We start from the raw sequence: 27,573 nt of genomic DNA, 5'->3' as shown, positions 1-27,573 counted from the left end.
TGGCTGGTGATTGAGGACGTTTGGGTAGGAGTGCTGCTTGTCATGCTGGGTGCTAGTTACGGGCAAGTACTCCTTGGGGTCAGGAGAACCAGACACTCTGGTTTGAGCATAGATCAAGCAGATACTGCCTGGTGATGTGGAAAGGGTTTGGAGACTACGTACAGATGATAATGTCTGATATAATGTGCTCACTTTAAAAAAATAAAGCAGTTGATTTTGTTTAAAATGACTAGTTTTTTAATGGTTTGAAACTGGTGATTTTGTGTGTACATTTTCAAAAATGTTCCAAACGGGGGCACTGCGCCCCTTGTTCCCTGGTGTACACCTCGCACAAATGCTCGACTATTTTCCTTTTTTTGTTGACCTCACTCAAAACTATGGTCAGAAAATTCCAAACACAGCACCTTCAACATGTTGCCTCCTCAAAGAACTGCAACAGTTTTACATTTTGCATTTGTAAAATTGTGGAGACTGGGTTTTTAACTTACCAAATGTCCAGAAATTACTTATCGGTGGGTCCCAGTGTCCCCACCCCCTGGTGACAGGCATTTGGTTAACTGGTCTGTTTCCCCCGCCCAGGACACATTTGGTGAACTGGTTCATATTCCCCCAGGGACAGACACTTAATGGAACTGGCCCATGATCCCCCAGGGGACACTTGGTGAACTGGCCCATGTTCCTCTAGGTACAGATGTTTGGTCAACTGGCCTGTGTTCCACGTTGACAGATCTTTGAACAGGCCCCTATACCCCAGGTACAGATGTTTGGTGAACTGGCCTGTGTTCCACGTTGACAGATGTTTGGTGAACTGGCCCATGTTCCCCAGGGACAGGTGTTTGGCTAGGCATGCAATTTGGCAACATGGCAGGCATCAGGATAAGAATTTAACCAGTTCTATGGGGATGCATGTACAATAAATGCATATACAGTGTGAGGAACAAAATGATCTTGTAGATTAGAGTTTCCCAAACTGGAGTCCGTGGAGAAGTGACAAGGAGTAATAACTTAGTATGTGTTTTTCTTTAATTTACTTATTTCTTCTGCCGTAATTCAATTTATTTGTGGGACGGCAGCAAATTGTACACTCCACCCAAAAAAAAGGGCGTCATGAGGCCTGAAATTAGCAGTGCAGGTGTCAAGCCTGTACATCATTTTTAACCGATGAGAATCTGAATTCTTCTACCGTGAAGGAGCTGGCCATATTGTGCCCAACATTAAGAAGATCTGTGACAGCAACAAATAATTTCAACTTGGAGAATGGTAAGTTTATTTACTTTCTTACCATACTTTTTTGTATACCAAATCATGCAAAAGTGGACACATTTTAATTCTTTTTAATGGGGCAGCATGGTTGGTGTAGTGGTTAGTGCAATGCCTCTACAGCGCCAACAATAGGGACCAGGGTTTGAATCCTGCACTGGAGTTTGGATGTTCTCTGCGTAGCAGTTAAAGCAACACCTGTGCGTTTCAAGTGCCAGTGATCGGAACTGGGGTTTGAAACTGCTGTCATTGTACATTCTCCCTGTGTCTGCATGGGATTTCCCTGGGGGCTCCAGTTATTTGGGAATTAATCTTTTTGTTTATAAATTTAAATAATGCACATGTAAATATATAAAATGATGAAAAGTATAGATACCACTTTTTTATCCCTTTGTATATTTACACATGCATTATTTAAAATTAAAAGTAAAAAGATTAATTCTAAAATCATACTCGTTTCAACTTTTGTTCGAACACAAAGTAAATTCTTTTATTTATCTCTTATTATCATTACTTGCGGGGATGTTTCTAATTATTTAATAACAAGGGAGCACTGTACTTCTGCAAACTATACATGAAGATTAGTTTCACCTTTTCCATGTGTTCCCTAAAAGGATTCTGTGAGCTAAAATGGCTGGGAAACCCTGTTGTAGATCGACGATATATCGACAGAACAGGCAGGTTGGTAAAAATTGGAAGCAAATCCTTGGAGAGTGGAGACATTGGATCCCTGTGGGTAGAATTAAGAAACCTTGACTTTAGAAAATGAGTTAATGGGAAAGTTAGGACTTTATTCCCTGGAGTGTAGAAGAATGAAGGGAGATTCGATAGAAGTTTTTAAAATTATGAGGGGGAGAGACAGAGTAAATGTAGATGGCCTTTTTCCACTGAGGGTAGGTGAGAGGACATGGGTTAAGGGTGAAACAGGGAAAGTTTAAGGGGAACATGAGGAGGAACTTCTTCACAGAGTAGTGGGAGTGTGGGACGAACTGCCAGCTGAAGTGGTGAATGCAGGATTCATTTGAACATTTAAGACAAATTTGGGCAAGTAGAGTACATGGATGGGAGAGATATGGAAGGCTATGGATTGGTGCAGGTCAGTGGGACGAGGCAAAATATTTGGGCTGAAGGGCCTGTTTCTGTGATGCAATGTTCTATTGTTCTAAAGTGCAAGGGGTAAACACCCTGATGGGAGTTATACACAGACAAATTGAGGGTGTGGGGAGAGCTGACTGCCTGCCTCTCTTTCGGGGAAATGTCTGGGACAGTGCGATGTTGGAGCAGGAACACACGCTGTCCGAGGTGACGGTGGCCGAGTTCAGGGAATGGTGGGCACCCCCGTGAGATTGCTTGTGTGGTTGATGACAAAAATAGTGTTTTAAAAAGATGTGTAATACTGTAATAGAGAGGTGGTTGTGATTACTGCATCTCATGGTTTTGTTGCTACATGTTATGGTGGTTTTTGGTTTGAGTTGTAGGTCGATGTGTGTTTTGTGTTTGTAATGTAGTTTGAATAAAGTTTTTTTTAAAAAAGGCAAGGTTCTGGCAGTTATGGGGATTTCAATGAGCAGGTTGGTTGGTGCTGGATCCCATGGAAAGGGAATTATATAATGCTTGTGGGATGGCTTTGTACAGCTGAAGCAGATTTGGTAGGGAACTAAAGGTAAGGGGACCCTTTGGAGGCAGTGACCATATAGAACAATACAGCCCAGTACAGGCCCATAACCCTCTATTTTCCTTTCATCCATGTGTCTCTCTCTAAATTCCCCCAATGTTTCAGTCTCCACCACCATCCCCAGCAAGGCATTCCAGGCACCTCAACTCTCTGCGTTTTTTTTTTAAAAAACATCCCTGATGTCTCCCCTAAATTTCCCTCCCTTAACTTTGTACATACATCCTCTGGTGTTTGCTGATCCTGTCCTAGGAAACAGGTGCTGGCTGTCCATCCTATCTAAGCCTCCCATAATCTTGTAGACTTCCATCAAGTCTCCCCTCATCCTTCTCCGCTCCAAAGGGAAAAGACCCAGCTCTGCTAACCTTGCCTCATAAGACTTGTTTCCCATTCCAGGCAGCATCCTTATAAATCTCCTCTGTACCCTCTCCATTTATCTTAATATTAGCTCTTTCTGTGACAGATGTAAGAATGAGGACAGATCATATGTTTTGGTCTTGTTTAACCCTCGCCAGGTATTGGGAAGAGGTTGTTCGTACTTTAACGTTAACCTAGCACCAGACCCGTTGGTGGCCTTGTTTGGGATGGTTCAACAGAAAGTAGTGAGATTGTCTTCATTTCAATGTATTAGCCTTTGCTTCTCTTATTGCAAGATGAGTTATTTGGAGCAGATGGAAAGATGCTGCCCAACCCACTCAATCAATGGTTATATGATGTCATGACATATTTAACCTTGGGGAAAATTTAAACTAGCCCAATTTTTGAGGTTCTTTTTTGAATTATTTTCACAACCTCCAATGTTTTTTGTGATTAATGCATTTCTTCTTATTTCAATTGGCAGTTTTTTTTTCTACATTGCCATGCAGTTTGGGATTTAGATTAGTTGATATTTTTTTCCTCTTTTCATTTTTTAAAAATGTATAATACTATTACATAAGAATTTTTTTTCTCTGACATTGTGTTTGCTCTATTACAGTTGTATTAGTTTTAGGCATCATTCCTTTATGGATGTAGTATTAAATAAAATTCAATAAAAATATTGAAAAAGAAACTTTATCTGTCCATTTACAGATGACAACAACTCCCCAGAGGTACAACCCTGGATCATACCCACAGGTCAGTTGGCAGCCCAGACAGGAGACATGTGTCCAGTGGTGAAGGGAGGGGGTTAGTGAGCCAAGCTGACTACAGGTGCCCCGTCTGTAGAAGTGTGTACTGGGATACAAACTTCTCCACCTCCAGCCCCTGCAGCATCTTCATTGCTCGCCAGTAGATCTGCCCTGTGAGTTCAGCCTTGCCCTGTCTGTGGCTCCGCTCCTCCATGATGTATTGTAGCCAGAGATCTGCAGAGAAAAGATGGCAGTCAGTCTGTGCAAACTTCCTGATCGCAGCCTGGAGCTTCTCCATAAAAGGGTGGGGGGGGGGGGGGAGTGGGAGAGGACGGAGAAGGGAAGTCAGGAAATGGGGGGGGGGGGGGTGGGGTGGGGAAGGAGGGTTGGGAGAAGAAGGGGAGAGAGAAAGTGGAGAAGGGGTCTGGAAAGTGGGAGGGGGAAGGGGAACAGGAAATGGGGAGGAAGAAGAGGGAAAGGAAGAGGGTGAATGGTGATGAGGTGGGGAGAGAGGAATGGGGGGGTGGGGAGAGAGGAATGGGGGGAAGGGGAACTGGGAGGGGGAGAAGGAAAAGAGAGGTAAACGGGAGGGGGGTGGGTCAAGAGGGATGAGGATCAGAGAGACGTGGGGCTACTGACTGACAGGGAGACCCTCACCTGCATGCCTGGATCCAAACTCGTGGAGTGCTCGTTCATACAGTTCCCTCAGCCGCGGCATGTGTCCACTGTCCTGCAGGGATATCACACCTCCCTTGTCACAATGGTTCTTACCTGTCTTCCCCTCACCTCCTTCCATAGCCCTACTCCCCCTCCTCCATTCCCCCAACACCCTTCCGTAGCCCCACCTCCTCCACAGCTGCACTCCCCCTCCCCCGGAGCTTACCTGGTCTTTCTCAATGGCGATCATTTTTGTGAAGAACTCCAGGGAAATGGGCCTGTGCTCGTGGAGCCTGGAACAGAGTGAGGGAGAACTCTGTGTGAATGCCTGCTTCACTGGCACGTCCTCCCTGGAGATACCGTTATCCAGTCACTCACACAGTGAATGGAGGCCATTCTTATGTTAAACCTGACAGCAGTCCAGCCCTCTGCCACACTGGGGAACACAGAATCTTCCCACAGCACAATGTAGATCCCACCAGTTCCCAACGCACTCCAAACAGGCCGTGTCCTTCTTGCTGGACCCCTCCAAGTCTGCTTCCCCACCTCCTCTTCCTCCTCATAGTTCCCATTGTCATCTCCCTGGCAGAGCAACCTTTGCTTCTCACCTGTAAAATAGAGGTCCTACCCTATTGTGCCAGCACATCCTCCCCTCCAACACCCTTCCTTCCTGAAACTCCTATCCAAGAGTACTTGGACCTGTGGCAGCCCTTTTCTCAGCCAGACCTCTACTGCAAGAACACTACAACCCCATCAGCCTAACTGCCACTGCAGAGTCACTACCCTCTGAATCATGTTCATGCTCTGAGCCTGCTTCTACAGTCTTGGTCTGCCCCCGATCGTCTTGCACCCTGTTCTCATCACACACCTCAGTGCCAAAGTGGTTTACCATGCTCTCTCCCCATCCCCAGGGATTATGCTCCATTGAGGTGTAATTCCTGTTTTTGAAGCCTCCAGAATGATAATGCCTTCCTGCCCAAACCCCACTTCCATCTGTCTGGCTATTACTTTTACACTCAGCCCCCAGACCATCCATCTCATGCCGGACCACGCCACAGAACCTCAGTCACCGGCAGAGGGAAAGAGCACCCCACAGCCCACCTGAAAGAAACCCCAGCAGGAAGCAGGCCATGCAATGCACCCAGGGAATACCTGGTAAACACCTTCCGTGCTTTCCTGTAGCCTCCTGTCCTCTGGGCCCAGTCCAGGTAATGCTCTTTCACAGTTATGGAGATGGCCGGGATTTGCGTCCGTAGGGCTCGCTGTGGGCACAACCACAATGTAGTTGAGCACTTGCACAGCTGAGAGCAACTCAAAAGTTCAGTCAGACAGGAGCCTACCTGATAGAGAGCCTGTGTCTCATTAGCACTGCATGTCGATTCACTCCACTTCAGATAGAGAAGCCACAACGGCAAACTGTCCTGCAACAGGAAGGCAGAGAATGAAAGGGATGGAAACCCAAACTGAGCAACTTTCAGTGAGACTACTGACCGATCACCAGAGCAGGGAGGCTGACTAGTCACTTCTCACACCAACCAGACAGACGTACAGTGACTTCACCTGCCGAAGGAGGTCAAAGCTGAAGAGCAAGCCTAGTTCAGCAAAATTCCAACAACTAGATGAAGGGCTCGAGCCCGAAACATCACATGGTTCTCTACCTTTGCTGCATAAAGGACACTGTTTGATCTGCTGAGACTCTCCAGCACTGTGTGTGTTTTCACTCCAACTAGAAGTGACCAAGGTTGGGGAAGAAAAGGCCACTCTTGGGTCAGAGCCCAAAATGAACATGATTTCTAATTCACATCTGGCAGAACCAAAAACTCAATTGAAACTGGCAAGGGGCAACATACAGAAATACCAGGACACAGGGGTTAAATTTTGACCCAAGTGGAAAGCTTTGCATGTATGACACAGCACTTGCCTTCCACCGTACTGGAGCACAGGTCACACCGCAGACCCCGTCCCACAGCGAGATGTGTGGAGAACAACCGAGGTCAGCAGCAAACGGCACTGGCTGACAGGTTGGCAGGGCTGGAGAAAGCAACCTCATCTTCCCATCGAGCTGTATGGCGTTCCCAGCTTGCTCAGCTTGGGTCTGAATGGCCCATTTAACCATCTGAGCCGGGGGGGTGGGGGGTGGGGGAAGAGAGGAGAAGGACAAACTTTAAACATTACTGGGGAGTAAGATGGCCACTGGACATGAAAGTCTCAGGAGGCTTCCCCTCCTTGCTTCCTGGTCACCAGCAGCATAGCTGATCAGGGGATCAGAGAACCTGTGCTCGCCCAAACCCATCCAACATTCCAACACCAAGTCAGACCTTGGGCTCATACAATGGGAAGGGTGTGCATCCATCATCCACTCAGGCAGCAGCCTCCATACTTCTTAGTATCCTCCCATTATTGTCCATTCCCTTGTCTGTTTCACCTCGCCAAACGCTTCATCCCACACATCTCTGGATTAAAATTCATTTCCCACTTTCCTATCCCAACCATTGCCTCTCTCCCAGTGTGAACCTTCCACCTGTAACATTTGAAAGCAGGATATTACTCACCGTGGGGGGAACCTTGTGGAAGGCCTTCTGGATGAGGCCGCTCACACCCGGACTCTGCAGCTCCATTAAAACCTCCAGGCTGCCCTGCCAGGCCTCCAGGCTGCTGCCAAATCCGTTGCAGGCAGTCTCCACCACTTCTACAGCCTTGTCCCTGGCACCACATTCCACCAGTAAGCTAAGCTGCAGAAGATCAGAGCTTACAATCAGGTCAGCCCACCCCGATGCCATTCACGACCACCATCTCCACAGGAACTACCCTCCCTATCCCTGCGCCCATCCCTCCCACAATGCCCCTCTCCTACATCCATCTCCTCCCCCCACACCACTCCCTTCCCCTCCCTATGTTTGTAGCTCACCCATGGTTTGATGAGAGCTTGGGGCAGAAGGGAGGCTTCCTTCGCACGTTCAAACACCGACAACACCTGCTGCAGCCTCTGGAACACAGAGGAGGCAGGGAATGAAACAGGACCCACACGCAGTGCACACTACGTACAAGGGATATGGCGGGGGAGTGAAGGAGAGAGGGCGTGGAAGGTGGCTGCTTTTGGCCTCACCTTCTCTCGCAGAGCTGCTTTGTTAGTTTTCCGTTGGAGTCGCTCCAGGCAGAAGGTGATGTAACATTTCCACATGGCTTCTGCAGGAGGAGCCGCCACAGGTCAAGTTCACCAGCTGGCCTCTGCCATACAAGCAGCCCACTCCCTGTCCCCATTTCGCCCCAGATTCCGACTTTCCCCACCCCCCCTTCCTGACTCCCCCACCACTTTTCCTGCCCCCTTCCCTGCTCATCTTTCCCAATCTCCCCTCCCCTGCCCATCTCTCACTGTCCTCCCTTCTCTCCCTGCCCCCTTTCTCTGACCGTCTCTCCCACCACTCCCTCATCCCCCGCCCACATCTTCCCACCCCCCCTTTTCCCCTTGCCCATCTCTCCCCATCCCCCCTTTCCCTTGCCCATCCCTCCGCAAATCCCTCTTTTTCATCCAACTCAGGCTCAATTCTCCCTCCTAATTCCTACCCTTCCCCCCCCAGCACCCCTCCACCAGCACCCACCTGTTGGTACAGACACCACAGCTTGATCGTACACAGCCCAGCAACACTGCTCTCGCCTTTCTAGCTCCTTGGCAGCTGCTGGCTTCTGTTGTGGGTGAGGGTCCGCTGCCCCACTGCCCACTTCCAGCTCCCGCCTGGCCATGAAGTCCCAGGTTTGTGTCTGGTGAGGGTTCAGGGACTGAAGACTGCCAAAGAAATGCAAGCAAGGTCAGGTCTCGTCTCATTGCCTTGAACCCCCTACCATTCACCATCAGGTGCTGTCATCAAGGCCAATCAATCAGCTGACTGAATGCAGGAAGGAGCAGTTCCACTCACACACAAATCAGTGGTGTTGGAGAGTGAAGGGTCTGGAGCAGGAAGGGAAGGGTGTGAAGGGCAGTCTTGGTCAAGAACCATTTGCTGGGCATTTCCTTTTACTGCTTTCATTCACTGTAAAAGATCAGGGCTTTGCTGCACAATGTGCTGAGTGAAGAACACATCCCTTATGTAACGAGTTGCTTTCTTTAATTCAGAGTGCAGAGGTCATTCCAGATTAACCCATGGTGGGACACGGCCCTGTGGAATGTTCCCCCTGCACTATGAGAAATGAGGCAATATCTCCTGACTGTCTCCAGTGCCCAGCTGGAGTTATGGAGAAATCCACCTCGCTGAGAATATCACAGATGGCATAATTACCTGTGCCACCCCCCTCAGATATACCATGGTGGTCAGGGCTGGGGACAAAGATTGCCTCGGAGGGAAAGAGCGCAAAAAGCCTTGCTTAGGGCACCATGATTATCTCCACTACACAGAAGGGAATAGGCAGAGCTACTGTACAGCTGAATGTAGCCTCCCTAATGCCAGGGAAGTCTTGCAGCAACCACGGACAACTCTAACAGGTTTAGTATCTGTTCCAAGAACATCATTGACAAGTGAGGAGGTTCTCCACAGCACTTCAGAGAGCTTGGCCATGGATGAAAAAACATGACAAAGTTATACTCTCTGAATTACATCCAGTGCCATATGCTAGTGAGTACAGGAATATGGAAGGCCATTTTTATGTGCTGCTAAAGGCCTTGGAGGGAGAGTTTCAGGTCTCTGGATCACTGCGAGTGGTTCTGGGGAAGGGTGAGTGTTACAAATTAGATGGGATTCACCAACACCTTAATGGGACTAGCAACCCTTGTGTGAAAGTTTGCCACTTGTCATTTGGCAGGGGAATGAAGCACAGAAGAACGAACAGTCAAGGGGTCTGCAGTCAAATGCAGAAGGTAATCTGTCAGCGCAGCAGGCAAAGCACATGGCAGGAATGGAAGGATCATCAGCACGCACTTTTACAATTGATTAAGCAGATGAAGAGAGTGTGGATCAGTACGTGGCAATACTGTTGCTAACAGAGACTTAGCTGAAGGAAGAGCAGGAATGGAAACTCAACATTCCTAAGTGTGTTAAGGAAGGCCCAGTACAAACATGTTCCGAGTAGGGTAACGAGAGAAAGAGAGGCACAGGTCAGGAGGTAAACATCAGATACAGACACAGTTTTAAGGGAATGCCCTGAGGAATACAAAGAATGTAGAAGTATAGTGAAGAGGGAAATAAGGGCAAAAAGAGGTTTTAAGTGCTTTTGGCAGTCAGTGTAAGAGAGAATCCATAGAGTTTTTAAGAACAAAAAGGGGCACAAAGGCAAGTCCCCTTAGGGATAAGGAGGGCCGTCTCTGGAGAGCTTGAGGAAATGGTAAATTTTCAATGAATATTTTGTTAATGTGTTTACTGTGGAGCAAGATAACCAGGAATGGAAGGGAGGTAACTAGATAGTCTAGGACATGACTGCATCAATAGTCTTGGATCTTATCAAGCTGGATAAATGTCCAGGCCCAAACCAGGTGCATCCTGAACATTGTGGGAAGGTACGAAGGAAATGGTTGGGGCCTTGGTAGTCATTTTTAACTCATCGCTGAGGACAGGAGAAATTCCTGAGGACTGGAGCGCTGCAAATGTGGTCTTCTTTATAAAAGGGCTGCAAGGATAATCTGGGTAACTACAGGTAACTGCTGTGAGTCTGATATCCTTGGTCAGGAAACTGCTGGAGAGCATTGTGAGAGATAGAGGCTCTTAACATTTGGATTGCCAGGGGAAAATTAGGGAGAGCCAGCATAGATTCGAGTATTGATCAGCCTGGTAAAAAGGATTGAGTGATGGTAGATGGAAATGAATCCAGCTGGTGCACTTTGGGAGGACTAACACGTGTGGGGAAAATACAATGAATAGCTGGAACAGGTGTACATCCAGACATCACTAAAGATGAACCAGGCTCAATGAGGTGGTGAAGAAGGTACATGGGATACACCTTCATTGGCCAGGGCACAGGATACAAGAGCAGGAAAGCCGTGGTGCAACTTTCTAAACCCTTAGTGAGGCCACAACTAGAGGACTGTGTGCACCACACTACAGGAGGGATACTAGCAGGTGCAAAGATTTGCATATTGCCCAGTTAAGAGGCTGGGTTCATTTTTACTGGAGTGTTGGAGGCTGAGGAGCAATTGGGATGTGGATAGGGCAAGTGCTAGGACAGAGGTGTAAATATTTACAGAACCTAGGTTTACTATAAAGGGAAAGTGGGAAGGGTTAGAGGGGATCAGGAGTTTTGTTTCACCAGAGAGTGGTTGGAATATGGAACACATTGCCAAAGGAGTGGGTTGATAGAGACTCACAATATTTGGATGTCTGGTCAAGGCATGGCTGCACACCAGGTGCAGTAAATGGGACCGGTAACACTGCAGGCTTGTTGGTAGTATGGCTGAAAGGCCGACTTCTGTGCCTGTGACTGAGCTAACTCCCTTGCTTGACCAAGTCCACTTCGTTAGCGACCCTTGATTGTCCCTCTCCCATATCAATCCCTTCCCGACCTCATACTCACTCGGAGAGAATTTCTTCCTGGAGTTTCTGGGCAAATTGAAAAAGCACTGCAATATTCCAGAAGGATAGATGGAACTCGACATTTCCTAAACATAACAAATAAGTATTATGCTGTACCACAGGTATGCAGCCCACTGGCCCATGCTCCAGGGGGAACTGTCCCACACATTTCCCTGAAACACATTCCTACTCACTTCTACACATAGAACATAGAAATCTAGTGTTGTGCCAGCCTAATACCCTATTCTAGGAACTGCCTAGAAATTCCCCAATGTACAGCCTTCATTTTTCTCAGTTGCATGTACCTTTCTAATAGTCTCTTAAAATAGTTTATTGACCCTGCCTCTACCACTGTTGCCAGCAGCGCATTCCATGCACCTACCACTCTATGTGAAAAAACTTACCTCTTACCCTCCAGACTAGCTACAACACTACCAACCTTCATGTCATCTTACTAACCCTCCCTTACTACAACCTTCCCAACCCACTCTTACATTTCTTCACCCAGGTCATTTATAAACAATCACAAAGAGGAAGGGTCACTCCAGAACACCACTGATCACCACTACAAGCACCCTTTGTGTCTTCTCTGGACAAGCCAATTCTGTATCCACAAAGCAAGGCCTCCTTGATTCCATGTCTCCTTTCTTTCTGAACGAGGCTTGCATGGGGAACCCTATTAAATGTCATACTGACTTATGAGGGGGTTCCATTCTGGGACTTGCATCGTAAGGTGAAATCATGAGTTGGGGTCTACCACCGCTCCTGCCAGTGGGAGGCCGACGTTCCTGCTCCTGCTGGGAGCCTGAGGTGGCGCTGGGTAACTAGGGGCAGCGGTGTCACTTTGCAACCTATATATAACCACTTACAGCACAGAACAGGCCAGTTCAGCCCTACTAGTCCATGCCATAACAAATCCACACCCTCCTAGTCCGATTGACTAGGAGGTCCATACCCCTCCAGTCCTCTCCTCTCCATGTAACTATCCAGTCATTCCTTAAATGTAACCAATGATCCCGCCTCAACCACGTCTGCCGGAAGCTCATTCCACATCCCTACCACCCTTTGCGTAAAGAAATTTCCCCCTTCAATCTTAAACCATGCCCTCTAGTTTGAATCTCCCCCATTCTTAATTGAAAAAGCCTATCCACATTTACTCTGTCTGTCCTTTTTAAAATCTTAAACACCTCTATCAAGTCCCCTCTCAAACTTCTACGCTCCAGAGAAAAATGCCCCAGTCTACTCAACCTTTCCCTGTAACTCAAACCTTGAAATCCTATCAACATTCTCGTGAACCTTCTCTGCACTCTCTCTATTTTGTTTATATCTTTCCTATAATTCTCCAAATTTGGCCTCACCAATGCCTTGTACAATTTCATCATAACCTCCCTACTCTTTAATTCAATACTCCGATTTATGAAGGCCAACATTCCAAATGCCTTCTTCACCACACCATCTACCTGAGTATCAGCCTTGAGGATACTATTTACCACAACTCCTAAATCCCTTTGTTGCTCTGCACATCTCAATAGCCTACCATTTAATGCATATGACGTATTTAGATTTGCCTTTCCAAAATGTAACACCTCACACTTATCTGTATTAAATTCCATCAGCCATTTCTCAGCCCACACCTCCAGCTTTCCTAAATGACCTTTTAATCTACGGTAATCTTCCTCACTGTCCACAACACCACCAATCTTTGTATCATCCGCAAACTTGCTTATCCAATTCTCCACCCCTACTTCCAGATCGTTAATATATATAACAAACAATAGTGGACCCAGGACCGATCCCAGAGGATCTCCACTAGTCACCGGCCTCCAATTGGACAAACAATTTTCTACCACTACTCTCTGACACCTCCCATCCAACCATTGCTGAATCCATTTCACTACCTCCTTATTTATACCTAATGCCTCCACCTTTTTTCCTAACCTCCTGTGGGGAACTTTGTCAAAAGCTTTACTAAAGTCTAAATAGACAACATCCACAGCTTTCTCTTCATCAACCTTTTTTGTAACCCCCTCAAAAAACTCACAATCAGGTTTGTCAAGCATGATCTACCCCTGACAAAACCATGCTGATTACTTCCTATCAATCCCTGTACCTCCAAATATTTGTAAATACCATCCCTCAGAACACTTTCCATCAACTTGCCCACCACAGACGTCAGACTCACGGGCCTATAATTCCCAGGTTTACATTTGGACCCTTTCTTAAACAGCGGAACCACATGCGCCACCCTCCAATCCTTTGGCACTACCCCCGTGGCCAGTGACATCCTAAATATCTGTTAATGGCCCCACTATCTGTCCACAAGCCTCCCTGAGTGTCCTTGGGAATATTTTGTCCAGTCCCGGAGATTTATCCACATTTATCTTTTTCAACACAGCCATCACTACCTCCTCGGTTATCCTTATATATGCTTCATGACCTCCCTACTATTTTTCTTTACTTCAACTGGTTCAATATATTTTTTTATTTTTGTTATTCTGTCCTATGCCGTCGCTAGGGAGAGAGAGCAAGGGCACGTGTTCCAAGTTATTTGTTACAGGGATATAATGTGCCGAATTTAAAACATTTGTTTTCGATTTGGACCAAAAGTAATTCTGTTATAGGTTCTGGGGGCAAGATTGTGGCCCAAACTCTGTTTTATCAAAACAGAGTTATTCCCTTTTCGATGGATAATTTATATTTAAAGATTTGGGATTTTAAAGGCATAAAAGTGATTGATGATTGTTTTGAAGATGTATATTATATATTGTATATTATCAAGTGCGAGCTTTGGTGATAAACAATTTTGGAAGAGAAATTATGCTACCTAAATTAACTAAGTTTGCTTTTGATTTTCGATACATTAAAAAAAGGAATTTATTTCAGATATGTATGCTTTGTTACAAGATAAGAAGAATAAACCAGATTTAAAGAAATCTAGAATTAAATGGGAAGATCTATCTTTTGATATATCTCAAGAGGAATGGTGTCAAGATGGTGTGACTAAATTACTCAATGCAAGATAATAGTTTAGCTAATTATAAATTTTTATATCAGTTGTATTTGACTCCTGAGAAGTTAAAAAGATAGGGTTTTAGTAGTTCAGATTTATGTTTTAGGTGTGGACTTCATACTGGAACATTTGTACATACAGCCTGGTTTTGTGACAAAGTTCACCCATTTTTTTTTTAAATTATTGAAGATTAAATTACGCTGACTATCCCGAATCAGAGATTATGCCTCTCTAAATGCTTGTAAATCCTGTTGTAAATGTTTGTAAATCATCTCCAACAGCTTGTCCACCAACGACATCACGGGCATTAGTCTTCATTCCATCTACAAGAGGCAGAGTCTGAAGAAAGCAGCTCCCATCCTTAAGAACCCTCACCACCCAAGCCATGCCCCCTTCACACTGCTACCATCAGGAAGCATGTATAGGAGCCTGAAGACAAACAGCCAATGCTACCAAAACATCTTCTTCCCCTCCGCCATCATATTTCTGAATAGGCAATGAACCAGACACTACTTCACTTTCTCATATTTTGTATCAATTTTTTTAAAATGCAATTTATAGCAATTTTGTATTTGTGATGCAGTCGCAAATCAACTGATTTTGTGACATGCTCGTGACAAATAAAATTCTGATTCTGAATTTCCCTTGTTATCTCTACTCCCTTTCTTGAATAAGGAAACAACATTTGCAACCCTCCATTACTACTTCTGTCCCCAGTGCAGATGCAAAGACCATCACCGGTGGCTCAGCAATCTCCTCCCTTGCTTCCTACATTGGCTTTGGGTAAATCTCGTCTGGTCCTAGCAATTTGTGTGACTTCATGCTTTTCAAAAGCTTCATCACATTCTCTTTTTGAATATCAACACGCTCAAACATTTCAGTCTGCCCTAAGTCATCCTCACACTTGCCAAGGTCCTTGTCTCTGGTGAATACCGAAGCAAAATATTCATTAAAAGTATCTCCGCTATCTCCTCAGATACCACGCATACATTTCCATCATCACCCCTGATGGGTGCTATCTACACTCATCCTCTTGTTCTTCACATCCCTATAGAATGCCTTGAGGTTTTCCTTAATCCTGTTCGCCAAGGCCTTCTCATGGCCCCTTCTAGCTTCCTAAGCTCTTTCCTGTCAATCTTGTAATTCTCTAGAGCTCTCAGTTTCTATCTTCTTAAACATCTCCTGTTTTTCATTTTTTCTTAACTAGATTTTCTACATCCCTTGTACACCATGGTTCTTTCACATTACCATTCCTTCCCTGCTTCAATGGACAGAGCACCATCCAAATGTTCTGAACATTTGTCACTTTTCTGCCATAAATTTCCCCAAGCGCTCCAAGCTCCAATCATCATATTTTTCCTATCCCAAATTGTCTATTCCTGTCCTTCTCCAGAGCTTGGTCAAAGGAGAGAGAGAGAGAGTTGTGCAGTGGGAGAACAAAGATAGCCCCTCACCTGAAATTTTCTGGATGGCATTTTTGTACACAACACGAGCCAATTCCCCACTGATGATCTCCTCCGGCCCTGCTGCATCATCCTGTGAATCAAGAGCCGAGTTTATACCAGGTCCTAAAGTACAACCCAAAAGTCTACAGACACTGTGGTTGAGGTAAAAACACAACGTTGGAGAAACTCAGCAGGTCAAACAGTGTACTTTATATAGCAAAGATAAAGATGCATAACCGACGAATTGGGCCTATGCCTTTCATCAATGTATGAGCAAAATGTAGACAGGCACCTGAATAAATAGATAGGGTGGAGAGGAGAGGGGGGAGGAATACAATCCAACTGGAAAGAGGTCATAGGTAAATATAGATTGGAGGGAATAAGAGAAAACAGCTTGAGGTGGTGCAGGGAAGGCACCTCACTGGGTGAAAGGAGAGGGAAGGGATGGGGTGCTGGGGAAAGGAGAGGGAAGGGGTGGGGTGCTGGGGGAAAGGAGAGGGAAGAGGTGGGGTGCTGGGGGAGAGGGAAGGGGTGGGGTGCTGGGGGAAAGGAGAGAGAAGGGGTGGGGTGCTGGGGGAAAGGAGACACAAAGGAAAAAGGAGACAGACAGACAGAGGAGGGGCTCAACAGAAATGGGAGTAGTTGCTGTTAATGACATCTGGTTGGAATAGCTCAGATGGAATACAAGATGTTGCTCCTATCTGTGGGTAGCCTCAGTTTGGCAGTGCATGAGGCCATGGATAGACAGATAGGTGTGGGAATAGTGTGTGAAATTAAAATGGGTGGCCACTGGGAGGTCCTTGTTATTGCAGCAGAGCTGACGTGCTCAACAAAACTATCTTCCAGTCTGTATCAAGTCTCTCCGATACAGAGAAGGCCACAATAACAGCACTGGATGCAATAAATGATCCTGCAGATACACAAATAAAATGTTGCTCCACTTGGAAGGACTGTTTGGAGCAAAGAATGGTGGTGAGGGAGGAGGTGTGGATACAAGTGAACATCTGCGGTCACAGAGGCAGCTGAGTTTCTCCAGCATTGTGTTTTTACTTACACCAGGTCTTAACGCTTTCCCTAACCCCCGTCCTCGACCCCATTCCATACCAGCTCCAGCTTTGCCTTCTTCAGGATCTCCTTTTCCTTCTGGATTTTCTCAGCATGCATCAGCTCCATCCGGAAATACTGAAAGAGACAACTTGAACAGTCACACGCTGCACTTGCCTGCACCCTGACCACAACTACTCTAACACCAGCCCGAGTCCAGGTAGATTGAGGGCAGCAGGCCCAGGGGACACTACCACTGCATGTCTCACATTACACACCACCCTGACATGGAAACTTCTTCCCAATTATCCTGGGGTGGGGAGGGGAGGGGGGCACCTTCACAGGAGGGATCCAAGCTCAGCACCATCTCCTCAAGCAGTAAGGGAATTGGTCTCACCTAGACCGAGCACTCCAGGTTTACCCCGACCTCCAGCTTCTGTCGCCATTTACTTTGCAGTTTCCGTGACTGCACAGGATCCTCTCATGGTCTCCATTTTCCTCCCAAAGACGTGCGGGTGGGGTTGGTGTGTGAGGAGAATGAATGAGATCAAATGAGAGGGAAATGGGATTGATGGGATCACCCTGAGAGCAGCAATAGACCCCTGGGCCAAAGTGCCTCATGTCACAAAAAAAATTTGAGAAGCACAAAATAACAACAAGAAATATTTTGACCAGGTAATCGTGGAGCGAGGGAAAGTTCTGAATTCTGCACCCACTAAACTCATTTGGAAGCATCAGCAAGGCAGACGGGCCTGTGGATGACAGGGCACCAACACCCTTTTCATGGACAGAGCTGGGTGTGGGAAGGGCTGATCCAACAGGTCAGTGTTCCTCAAACCTCGGCCTGAACCATTGTTCACACAGGAACTGTGAACACTATCTCCCCCTCCCCCCCTGCACAATTTAGCATCACAGAGAAGGATACGGCCTGCCAACACCTACCTCCTGATACAACTTCTGAGATTCTGGGTGAAAGCGGAGAGCTCGTAAGAACAGATGCCTTGCATTCTCTGAGGATAACTTGTCTTCCATTTCCCACTTGGCTGCCATGATCCACAGTGCTGGAAGACAAGAAGAAAGTGGGTAAACGTGAATTACAGTAGCTAGGAAATGGTCAACACTCCCTCTCCCCCAGAGCCCAACTTTACCCAAACTGCCTCCAGGCATGGAGGATAGGACACAGCACCACAAGCCCTTCGGCCCACTATAAATCTAATCCACAACAGCCTAACCCTTCCCTACCTCACACCTAGCTAAGAGTCTTTTAAAGTCATTATTGTACTAGCTTCCACCACCACCCACAGCAATGCATTCCAGGGACCCACCACATTGTGTATAAAATCTAACCCTGATGTCTCTCCTAAACTCCTCCCCCCTAAACAGATGTCCTCTGGTGTTTGCTGCCCCAGGAAAAAAGTACTGGATGTCCACTCTATGTAGACAACTCAATCCTAACTATATTAAATCACCTCTCATCCTTCGTCACTCCAAAGAGAAAAGCCCTACCTCAAGCAACCTTTCCTCATGAGGCATATTCTCCAATTCAGGCAACATCCTGGTAAATCTCCTCTGCATCTGCTCTAAAGCATCCACATCCTTCCTGTAATGAGGTGACCAGAACCAAACACAACACTCCAAGGAATTAAAAAAGGAAGTCTTCAGACAGTGCGTAAATCAGTGGTTTACAAATTGCCCCCCCCCTAAACTCACATACCACTTTAAGTATTCCCTATTCCATAAGTATTCTATGATTAGTAAGGGATTGCTTAAGGTGGTGGGTGAGTGCAAAGAAAATGTTTGAAAATCACTGTTTTAATCGTACCTAATGGACTCGTTATGTGCATGGTTTCACAACTCCAAAGGAAATGGGCCAATGACAATTTTTCTCAAGCAAAATATTTCAGTAACAATTGGGTCTAGAGCAGTGATTCTCAACTTTTCCTTCTCACTCACATCCCACCTTAAGCAATCCCTTACCAATCACAGAGCACTGATGGCATAGGAATTGCTTAAGGTGGAATGCGAGGTGGGGGGGGGGGGCAGTTTGAAAACCACTGGTTTAGAGTAATACACAAAGTGTATTAAGCAACACTTGGAATGTTGTTCAATGCACAAAAAGTGCACAGGAAGTAAAGATACAAATGACTTTTCGGGCCCAAGCCCTTCGCCAAGGTCAAAACACAAGACCTGGAGAAACTCAGCAGGTCAAGCAGTGTCCTCAATAGAGCAAAGGTAAAAATACAGGACCGACATTTCAGGCCTGAGCCCTTCATCTTTCTTCAACCACAGCGACTGATGACTTCCATGTTTTCCTTCCTTTGTCAAGGTACTTATCTTTGCCTCCCATGGATGCTGGATGACCTGCTGAGTTTCTCCAACACTTTTTGTGCATTAAATAACATTCTAAGTGTGATCCAACCAGAGCTTTATCAAGTTGCAACATTTCCTCACAACTCTTGACCACCAGCATTCCACGTGCCTTCTTAACCACACTATCAGCCTGCATGGCAACCTTGAGAGAGCTATGGACTTGGACCACAAGGTCCCTCTGTTTCTCCACACTCCTAAGAATTCTGCCATGAATCATGAACCTCTGGCTTTCAGGCTAAATCATCTACAGTGCATCACCTCACATTTATCTGGATTGAAGTCCATATGACACTTTACTGCCCAACTCTGTATTCTGTCTGTATCCGGTTGTATCCTATGACAAGCTTCACTATCTACACTATCTATAACACCTCCAACCTACGTATCATCTGCAAACTTACTGACCCATTCCTCTACTTCTTTGTCCAGATCATTTATATATTAAAAAAAATAACAAAGAGCAGGGGTCCCAGAACAGATCACTGCAGTATTCTACTAGTCACTGACCTCTAGTCTGGACATCCTCCATCTAAACCATCCTTTGCTTTATGTGAACAAGCCAATTCCAAATCCACACAGCCAAGTTCCATGGATCCCATGCCTCTGGATGAGCCTAGCATGGGGATTCTTATCAAACTCCTCAATAAAATCTACATGCACCATGTCCACCATCCTACCTTCAGCTGCCTATTTTGTCACATGCTCGTAGAACATAAGTAGGCTCATGAGGCAAGATAACACACTTATGCTTTTCCAAAAGCTCACAAACCCTGTTCCTAAGAATCTTCTCTAATAGTTTGCTCACCACTGATGCAAGACTCACTGGTCTATAGTTCCCTGGATTCTCCCTCTTGTCTTTCTTAAACATGGGACCTCATTTGCCATTCTCCGATTCTTTGGCACCTCCCCTGTGGCCAGGGAGGATGCAAAGATCATCGCCTAAACCTCTTCCCTCTGTGAAGAAAGATTATGTTATATTTTATATTGTGTATATATATAAAGGAGATAAATTGTGGCAGGTTTTTTTAAAGCGTAGGCCACATACAAACACTTCAAAACAGATCTCATTTAAAATGCTAGAGCTCTGCTCAAGCCAGACACTCAGGCTCCAGGTGCCTTTGCAAAAACTTTGAAGGATGCCTATAAGGACTTCACAAGTAGGTGTTAATTGGACATTCTGTGGAGTAATGGATTATTCTTTTGGAAAGCAACAGATGAATGAATTTGGAAAATTAGGTCCAGAACCGCAGTCTGTCTGAGAGAGTCATGTGGTTTTATCTGTGAGAGAGATACAGTTCAGCAGCAGCAGCTGGGACTGGAACAGGACAAGCTGGTAACTTGTGGAAAACCCCATTCTGAAGACAGGTTGTGAGTTCTTAGTTCAGCCTGGTCAAAGCCCTTGTGGTCCATACAAGAGGAGATGGCTGGCTGCATAATGTTTCACTTGAAATAAGGGAAACAAAATGTTACTCTGTGGTGACCTGAAAGAAAGAGGTTATCATCTGGAAAACCCTGATGGGGTAAGTTTCTTCAGCAAGACACTGAAGTGGCTGATCGAAAGGGATCAGTTGTGGATGTCTAACGAGCAACAAATCTCTCTCTGAAAAACAACAAGAACCTTCCTGAGCAGTAACCATTTACCTTTCAAGCACCAAAGCCTGGTGAACTTCATAAATGTTAAATTCTGTGCACAGTATAAGAATTGCCTGCAACCAGTGAACTTGGAGTGAGATTGGTCTGTGAATTAAAGAACTTTCCTGAACTTATACACACATTACATACTCATGCGCTTAGAATTAGAAGGGGGTTAAGTTAAATAGTAATAAGTTAAAGTTTGATCCTGTTTTCACATTTAAAGATAATTAAAAGCAACTTTTGTTTGAGTAACCATTTGTCTTGGTGAATTTCTATTGTTGCTGGGGTTCTCTGGGCTCACAACACCTCGCTTCCTATAGTAACCTGGGGTATAACTCATCTGGTTCCAAGAACTTATATCCTGATGCTTTTCAGAATCTCCAACATTACCTGTTTCTTAATCTCAACATGCTGCAACACATTAGCCTGCTCCACACTTAAGGTCCATCTCCCATCAGGAGTGAGCACTGAAGCAAAGGATTCAATAGGGACCTCCCCTATATCTATTCCCCTCTTTGTCCTTGAGCAGTTCTCCCCTCACTTTAATCATTCATCTGTTCTTCATGTATTTGTAGGATGCCCTGGGTATTTTTTTTAACCCACTTGCCAAGGCCTTCTCGCAATGCTCAATTCCTGAAGTTCCTTCATGGCTACCTTGCAATTCTCGAGTCCTGACTGTTCTTTCGTTTACACATTTTTTGTATGCTACCTTCTTCCTCTTGACTAACTATTCCACCTCTTTTGGAAAAATAATAGCTCTTTCACCCTTCCATCCTTCCCCTGTGTTTGTGGGACAAGCCTACCCAGAACCTTCACAAGTGGTCACTAAACATCCTCCACATTTCTGTTGTGATTTCTCCCTGAGAACTTCTGTTCCCAATTTTATCTCCCTAGTTCTTGCCCAATCCCATTGTAATTAGCCCTTCCCCAATTAAACACTTTCTCATTTTGTCTACTTCTATCCTTGTTCATGACTATACTAGACTTCAGGGAGTTGTGGTCACTGTCTCCGAAATGCTCCCCCAACAAGAGGTGTCACCTGATCAGGTTTATTACCTATACTAGATCCAGTACAGCCTCTCCAGCCAACTGGTCTACATACAGTGTCAGGAATCCAGACAAATTTATCCCCATGTGAACGTTTTGCACTCAGTTGATGCCTGTCAATATTAGGGTTGAAGTCTCCCATAACAACTTCCTGTTATTTTTGCACCCTTCCAAATCTGCCTACTTATCTGTTCCTTAGTATCCCAGTGGCAATTTGAGGTCCAAGAGAATACTCCCCAAAAAAAAAGATCACTCTCTTCCCATTTCTGGCATCTACCCACAATGATTCAGTAGAAACTCCCCCACTACGTCCTCCCCTTCTTCAGCTGTGATATTATCCCTGATTACTAATGTTACTCCCCTCTCCCTTCCTATTCCCTTTGAAACATCTCAAGAGGTCACCACACAATTCCACGTATTGATTCACCCCCTAGTTCATCGCCCACTCTTAATGCCTCTCACTTTAAACATATTTCAACCCACCCAAATGCTGGCATTTATGCCCTCTCCTTTATGCACTCCATATCCCAGTTATACCCAAATACCAGTAGGTTTGTACTGTACTCTACTAAAGTTTTACTCATGGACCCAGACTAGAGTATACATTATGAAAGTTTTAAAATTGGTCAGAGTCCAAAGGGTTAAACCAACCCCAACATTTCTCTCAACCTGCCCATAAGGAACAGGGCAGGAAGCTCACCTGGTTTGTCAGGATGAATGGCCAACATTGCAGAAAACACCTTGCTCAACTTGAACTTGGCATTCTGGGAAAAGATCAAAACCAAACAAAGCAACTCTGGGTTCAACTCAAGTAGAGGTTGTGTCAATGGCACGGCGCTGGGGGAGACTGAAGGACTGGGAGAGGAAGGGGAAACTACATATACATGAACAGTACAGAGACCATAGGAGTGGCAATACCAAGGAGCATTAGTCAATTAAAACAAACCTTCTTACCCACTTCTTGCAGAAGGCAATGTGAGAAAGCCATAACTGGATATCACCCTGGAACACAAGAAGTCCATGATACCGGGCAACATGCAATAAACACATGAATAGATTGTATTTTTAAATTCTGTTACAGTGCAACTCTGATTATTTGAAATGTCAGATAAACTCTTTTTTTTTTTCGGAGAACTGGCTGTTTTTTAAAAACATCCCAGTAGCAACAGCAAATCATTTGTAGCAGTGTTTCAACAAGGAAAGCATTAAAATAATGCTTAATTCTCACCAAAGAAAATGCTGGCCACCCGAAGCCCCACTGTTACCGGGAGCCCAATGTCCCCACCGCTGCCAGGAGGCTTCTCTCCTTGATGACCCTGGGACGAGGGAGTGCTCCGACTGCTTGCAGCTGGGAGACAGTGGCACGCAGTTTGAGAGGGGGGGTTGGTGAGAAAAGTCAATCGGGGAAGGTAAAGAAGAAATGGAAAGAGAGAGAGGAAGGAGTTACCTGAAATGAGCAAAATCGTTGATCTAATTTCACAGAGAGTGAATTTATTTTTCAACCTGTGAGGTCAGTTTGGCTCCGAAAATTTTTTTAGATAAATGAGTATTTCAGGGAATCAGAGTTGTACCGTGTATCTTATGTATTTTTAAAATGCAATTAATTTTTTTTTTTTTACAAGTACATATTTGGCTGCAGCAAATAAAAATGTTGCTATGTATGTACACTGTCCAATGCCTGTGACAAGATCGTGATCACATTACAGCGTTCTAGTGATGCCTATTCACTGCTCACCCCTACCTTCCACCTGGACAGTGCTCGCTGGAACAACCCATGGACCCAATTAACAACGGCATATTCGATTTCCTCTTTCTTAAAGTGGTAGCCTGTCCGCTGTGGGGGCAGGAAAACAGAGGGATCCTGTTTTAGAAATTGGCACCCAAGACCTAAATATTCATCACAAATTCTCAGCAAAGTTTTGCTCACACTTACCACACGCCTTTTCTTTACCAATTCGAGAAAATTGATTTCATACTGAAAGATAAAACACTGGGTGAAAAGAGCAGAATCACACAGATGCCTCAGTGTGTCACGGCCGCATACTTACTTTCGTCGGGAGTGGTGCTGGCCGCTGCTGCTAATATAAGCGCACATGCATGGGTGTGTTAAGCTTCAGTGCACGGGTGATGAATCTCAGATGCAGGTGGAGTGTGAGAATGTCAGGATCATCCGTGTGGCAGTGAACCAATAACTCAGAGGAGTTTAGCTGAGTGCCGTTTGGGGAGTTGAAGAATGCAATGTTGTGACTTAGTGAATAATAAAAAGAAAGTCAACTTCATGGTGTCCTGAAAGAAATGAGTGAGTGTATTCTTTATTATCTTGTAAACTGTGATGAATCGGTGCCGCTACAGGTGAAGAGTGGGTGCCGCTACAGGTGAAGAGTGGGTGCCGCTACAGGTGAGGAGTGGGTGCCGCTACAGGTGAGGAGTGGGTGCCGCTACAGGTGAGGAGTGGGTGCCGCTACAGGTGAGGAGTGGGTGCCGCTACAGGTGAGGAGTGGGTGCCGCTACAGGTGAGGAGTGGGTGCCGCTACAGGTGAGGAGTGGGTGCCGCTACAGGTGAGGAGTGGGTGCCGCTACAGGTGAGGAGTGGGTGCCGCTACAGGTGAGGAGTGGGTGCCGCTACAGGTGAGGAGTGGGTGCCGCTACAGGTGAGGAGTGGGTGCCGCTACAGGTGAGGAGTGGGTGCCGCTACAGGTGAGGAGTGGGTGCCGCTACAGGTGAGGAGTGGGTGCCGCTACAGGTGAGGAGTGGGTGCCGCTACAGGTGAGGAGTGGGTGCCGCTACAGGTGAGGAGTGGGTGCCGCTACAGGTGAGGAGTGGGTGCCGCTACAGGTGAGGAGTGGGTGCCGCTACAGGTGAGGAGTGGGTGCCGCTACAGGTGAGGAGTGGGTGCCGCTACAGGTGAGGAGTGGGTGCCGCTACAGGTGAGGAGTGGGTGCCGCTACAGGTGAGGAGTGGGTGCCGCTACAGGTGAGGAGTGGGTGCCGCTACAGGTGAGGAGTGGGTGCCGCTACAGGTGAGGAGTGGGTGCCGCTACAGGTGAGGAGTGGGTGCCGCTACAGGTGAGGAGTGGGTGCCGCTACAGGTGAGGAGTGGGTGCCGCTACAGGTGAGGAGTGGGTGCCGCTACAGGTGAGGAGTGGGTGCTGACACCTGCCTGTACTACACCATGGTAATCAGTGAGCCACTCACCTGGATGTAGTTGATGAAATTCTCCTTGCTGAGTACTCTCCTATGTACCTTGTGCTCCAGAGCTGTAATTTTCTTTATCACCATTCTAAGAATAAACCACAGAACATTTCAGGAAAATAAAGGCATTATATCTTGTACACATCTTCCCACCGGCACGCCCCTTCACCCCTCCCAGCCTGCATGCCAATCCCTCCCCCCCCCCTCAACCTGATGAAGCAACACTTTGCAGTAGCAAAGCAAGGCACATTTTAACTCAGAGAAGTAGAAGGAGCCAACAACACAGTTGGCGTAGCAGTTAGCACAACGCTGTTACAGCACCAGAGATCGGGGCAGGGATTCAAATCCTGCACTGTCTGTAAGGAATTTGCATGTTCTTCCCCATCTGCGTGGGTTTTTCCTGGGGAGTCCAGTTCCTCCCACTGTTCAAAAGGTACCAAGGGTTGTAGGTTAATTGGGTATAATGAGTAGCATGGACTCGTAGGCCGAAAGGGCCTGTTACTATGCTGAATGCATAAATTTAAATGAACACAGGTGGAGATAACTGCAGCTAAAAACAAAGCTTTAAAGAAAAGCTTTAACACAAAAGAAATGAAGGCACTGCTGCGCAGTATGCCAGTATTTTATATTGGGAGGGAGGTTTCCAGAGGCTGCCTCAAATGATCAGTCTAGATATAATCTTTATCTTAATGAGTCAACCCCTCAAAACCCTACCCTACACCAGGATGGGTCTGAGTTAGAAAATTACAAAAGCTGCAGCACGGTGCGATTAATGAGGCAAAGGTGCCTCCAGCACCTTTTAAGCTGAGGGGTGATTTAAAGGGGATCCTGCCCCCGCAACGACACGTTAAGTAATGCATCACGCAAACTAGTCTCCCCTGTCCCCCCCCACCCACCGTCAATCGCGCTCCCCTCTGCTCCCTCAGCAGCCGACTCCACTCCTCCCCTTCCAGTGGCAGCCGACGCCTCTCCTCTGCTCCCTGTGGCAGTGACCTCTCTCCTCTCCGCGGCAGCGTCCCTTCTCCCGCTGATCATGGCACCCCTCACATCATGACATCAACCTCTCCCTCCATGGCAGCAACCTCACTCCCCCTAATTATGGCCCCCATCTCTTCCCCTCCCACCCCTGGCCCCGTGGCAGTGACTCCTCTCCCCCCACCCCCCCATCTCAGCAGACACTTCAGCCGGGGATTTCCTGTGACGCCAGTGACAACCTGAGGTAGGTCAGGGACCCGGTTTACTTTGGATGACGCTGACTGGGTCAGACCGTTTTAAGTTGCTTTGTGAGCGGGGCGCTAACTGGGCAAATTGATCAGTGTGAGGGATACTGGAATGTTAGGAGTCCAGAGATACTGGAAGCAAGTGCCAATTAAGAATAAAGTATTATGGGTTAACTTAAGGTGAAGGGATACTGGAATGTGAGGAGTCAAGCAAGTGCTCATTAGAGATGAAGTATTATGGGTTAAATTAGGGTGAAGGGATGCTGGAATGAGAGGAAGGATTGTAAAAGTGTAACAAACTAAGGATCTTCAAAACAGGATAACAAGTAGATAGCTTTAGCAAGTCTTAGGGATTGATTAATGAGTGAAGAACAAAGACATGATACTTCTCTGGCTAACAAGTTTGCAGGAAGACACATAAACTGATAAGAAGTTAGAATCCACGTGGGCAGAATTACCTAATGCTAAACCAATCCAGGAGGCAGAAGAATGTTGGGGGGAAGGTATCTCTGTACTGAAATGAAATGTATAAAAGTTGGGTCAGCCCCACTATCTGTGTGTATTCCCAGGGTAAGGGGAAGCACCCAACTTTTCATTGTTGTAGTAGTAATAAAAGTTCTTTGTTCTCAATTTTTGTCTCGAGCAAATTCTGTGAAGGTACTTCTGTTTCTCACAACCAGTTAACCCCATTTTACAAGGCAATTTGAAAGCACCTAGAAATTCACTCCAAGATATTTCTCGCCGTCAGTCCAGAGCTGACCATCAGCCCAGCCCCCCCCTCCAAGTCCGAGGAATACCTCTCCCTACATTTCTTCTCCTCATTCGCCTACACCGTCCCTCACCCTCCCCACCCCTACCAGTAGCCCTTCGCCCCTGCTCCCACCTTCCCCTCCAGCAGCTGACCACTCTCCTCCCATCACCCTTCCCCCATCATTCTCACTCCTCCCAACCCAGCCACAACCCCTCCCCCTTCCTTCCCGTTCCCCCTTACTCCTCATTTCCCATCCCACCCTCTCCCTCCCCCTCCCATCCGTTACCCCTCACTCCCTCCTCAACCCTCTCACTCTCCCCTCACCGCCGCTCGGCCGACGACACCAGTCCTGCCCGCTCTAACTGCTCCAGCACCGGGAGCTGCTCCTCCAGCGCACGCTGCACCAGCTCCGCCATGGCCGCCTCGCGGTTCCGCCCGGATATCGCTCCGCCAGCACCCGCTCCCCGGGGCTTCGTTCCACCCGCGACCGACCCCGTCCGGCGGCTGTGCACCCAATATTACCCTCCCGAAGGGTGTTTAACTGAGATTTACTCTTGGATCGGGTGTTTATCCAGGATTTACCCCCCGAGCCGGGTGTTTATCCAGGATTTACCCAAGATGCGTGTTTATCCGGGATTTATCCCCGAGTCCGGGTGCTTATCTGGGAT

The 27,573-nt window shown here is 46.6% G+C and overlaps 1 protein-coding gene across 1 annotated transcript; it reads right to left on the bottom strand.

Moving 5' to 3' along the window:
- Positions 1–3,969: 3,969 nt before the first annotated feature.
- utp6 (UTP6 small subunit processome component) lies at positions 3,970–27,366 on the bottom strand. Its single transcript, XM_069929629.1, has 19 exons — positions 27,230–27,366; positions 24,938–25,022; positions 23,677–23,718; positions 23,485–23,577; positions 22,698–22,745; positions 22,444–22,507; positions 17,634–17,752; positions 16,752–16,829; positions 15,657–15,738; positions 11,194–11,278; positions 8,298–8,482; positions 7,805–7,884; positions 7,607–7,684; positions 7,251–7,430; positions 6,039–6,119; positions 5,851–5,960; positions 4,925–4,991; positions 4,699–4,771; positions 3,970–4,275 (listed from the first exon to the last, which is right to left on the bottom strand). Exons 1-19 carry the CDS (start codon positions 27,319–27,321, stop codon positions 4,118–4,120), a joined length of 1,800 nt encoding a protein of 599 aa, XP_069785730.1. The 5' UTR covers positions 27,322–27,366; the 3' UTR covers positions 3,970–4,117.
- Positions 27,367–27,573: the final 207 nt, after the last annotated feature.

Source organism: Narcine bancroftii, chromosome 3 (genome assembly GCF_036971445.1).
Source record: "Narcine bancroftii isolate sNarBan1 chromosome 3, sNarBan1.hap1, whole genome shotgun sequence".
Classification (NCBI taxonomy): Eukaryota; Metazoa; Chordata; class Chondrichthyes; order Torpediniformes; family Narcinidae; genus Narcine; species Narcine bancroftii.
Note: the sequence above shows the minus strand (reverse complement) of the source record. Positions and strands in the feature narration are given on the sequence as shown.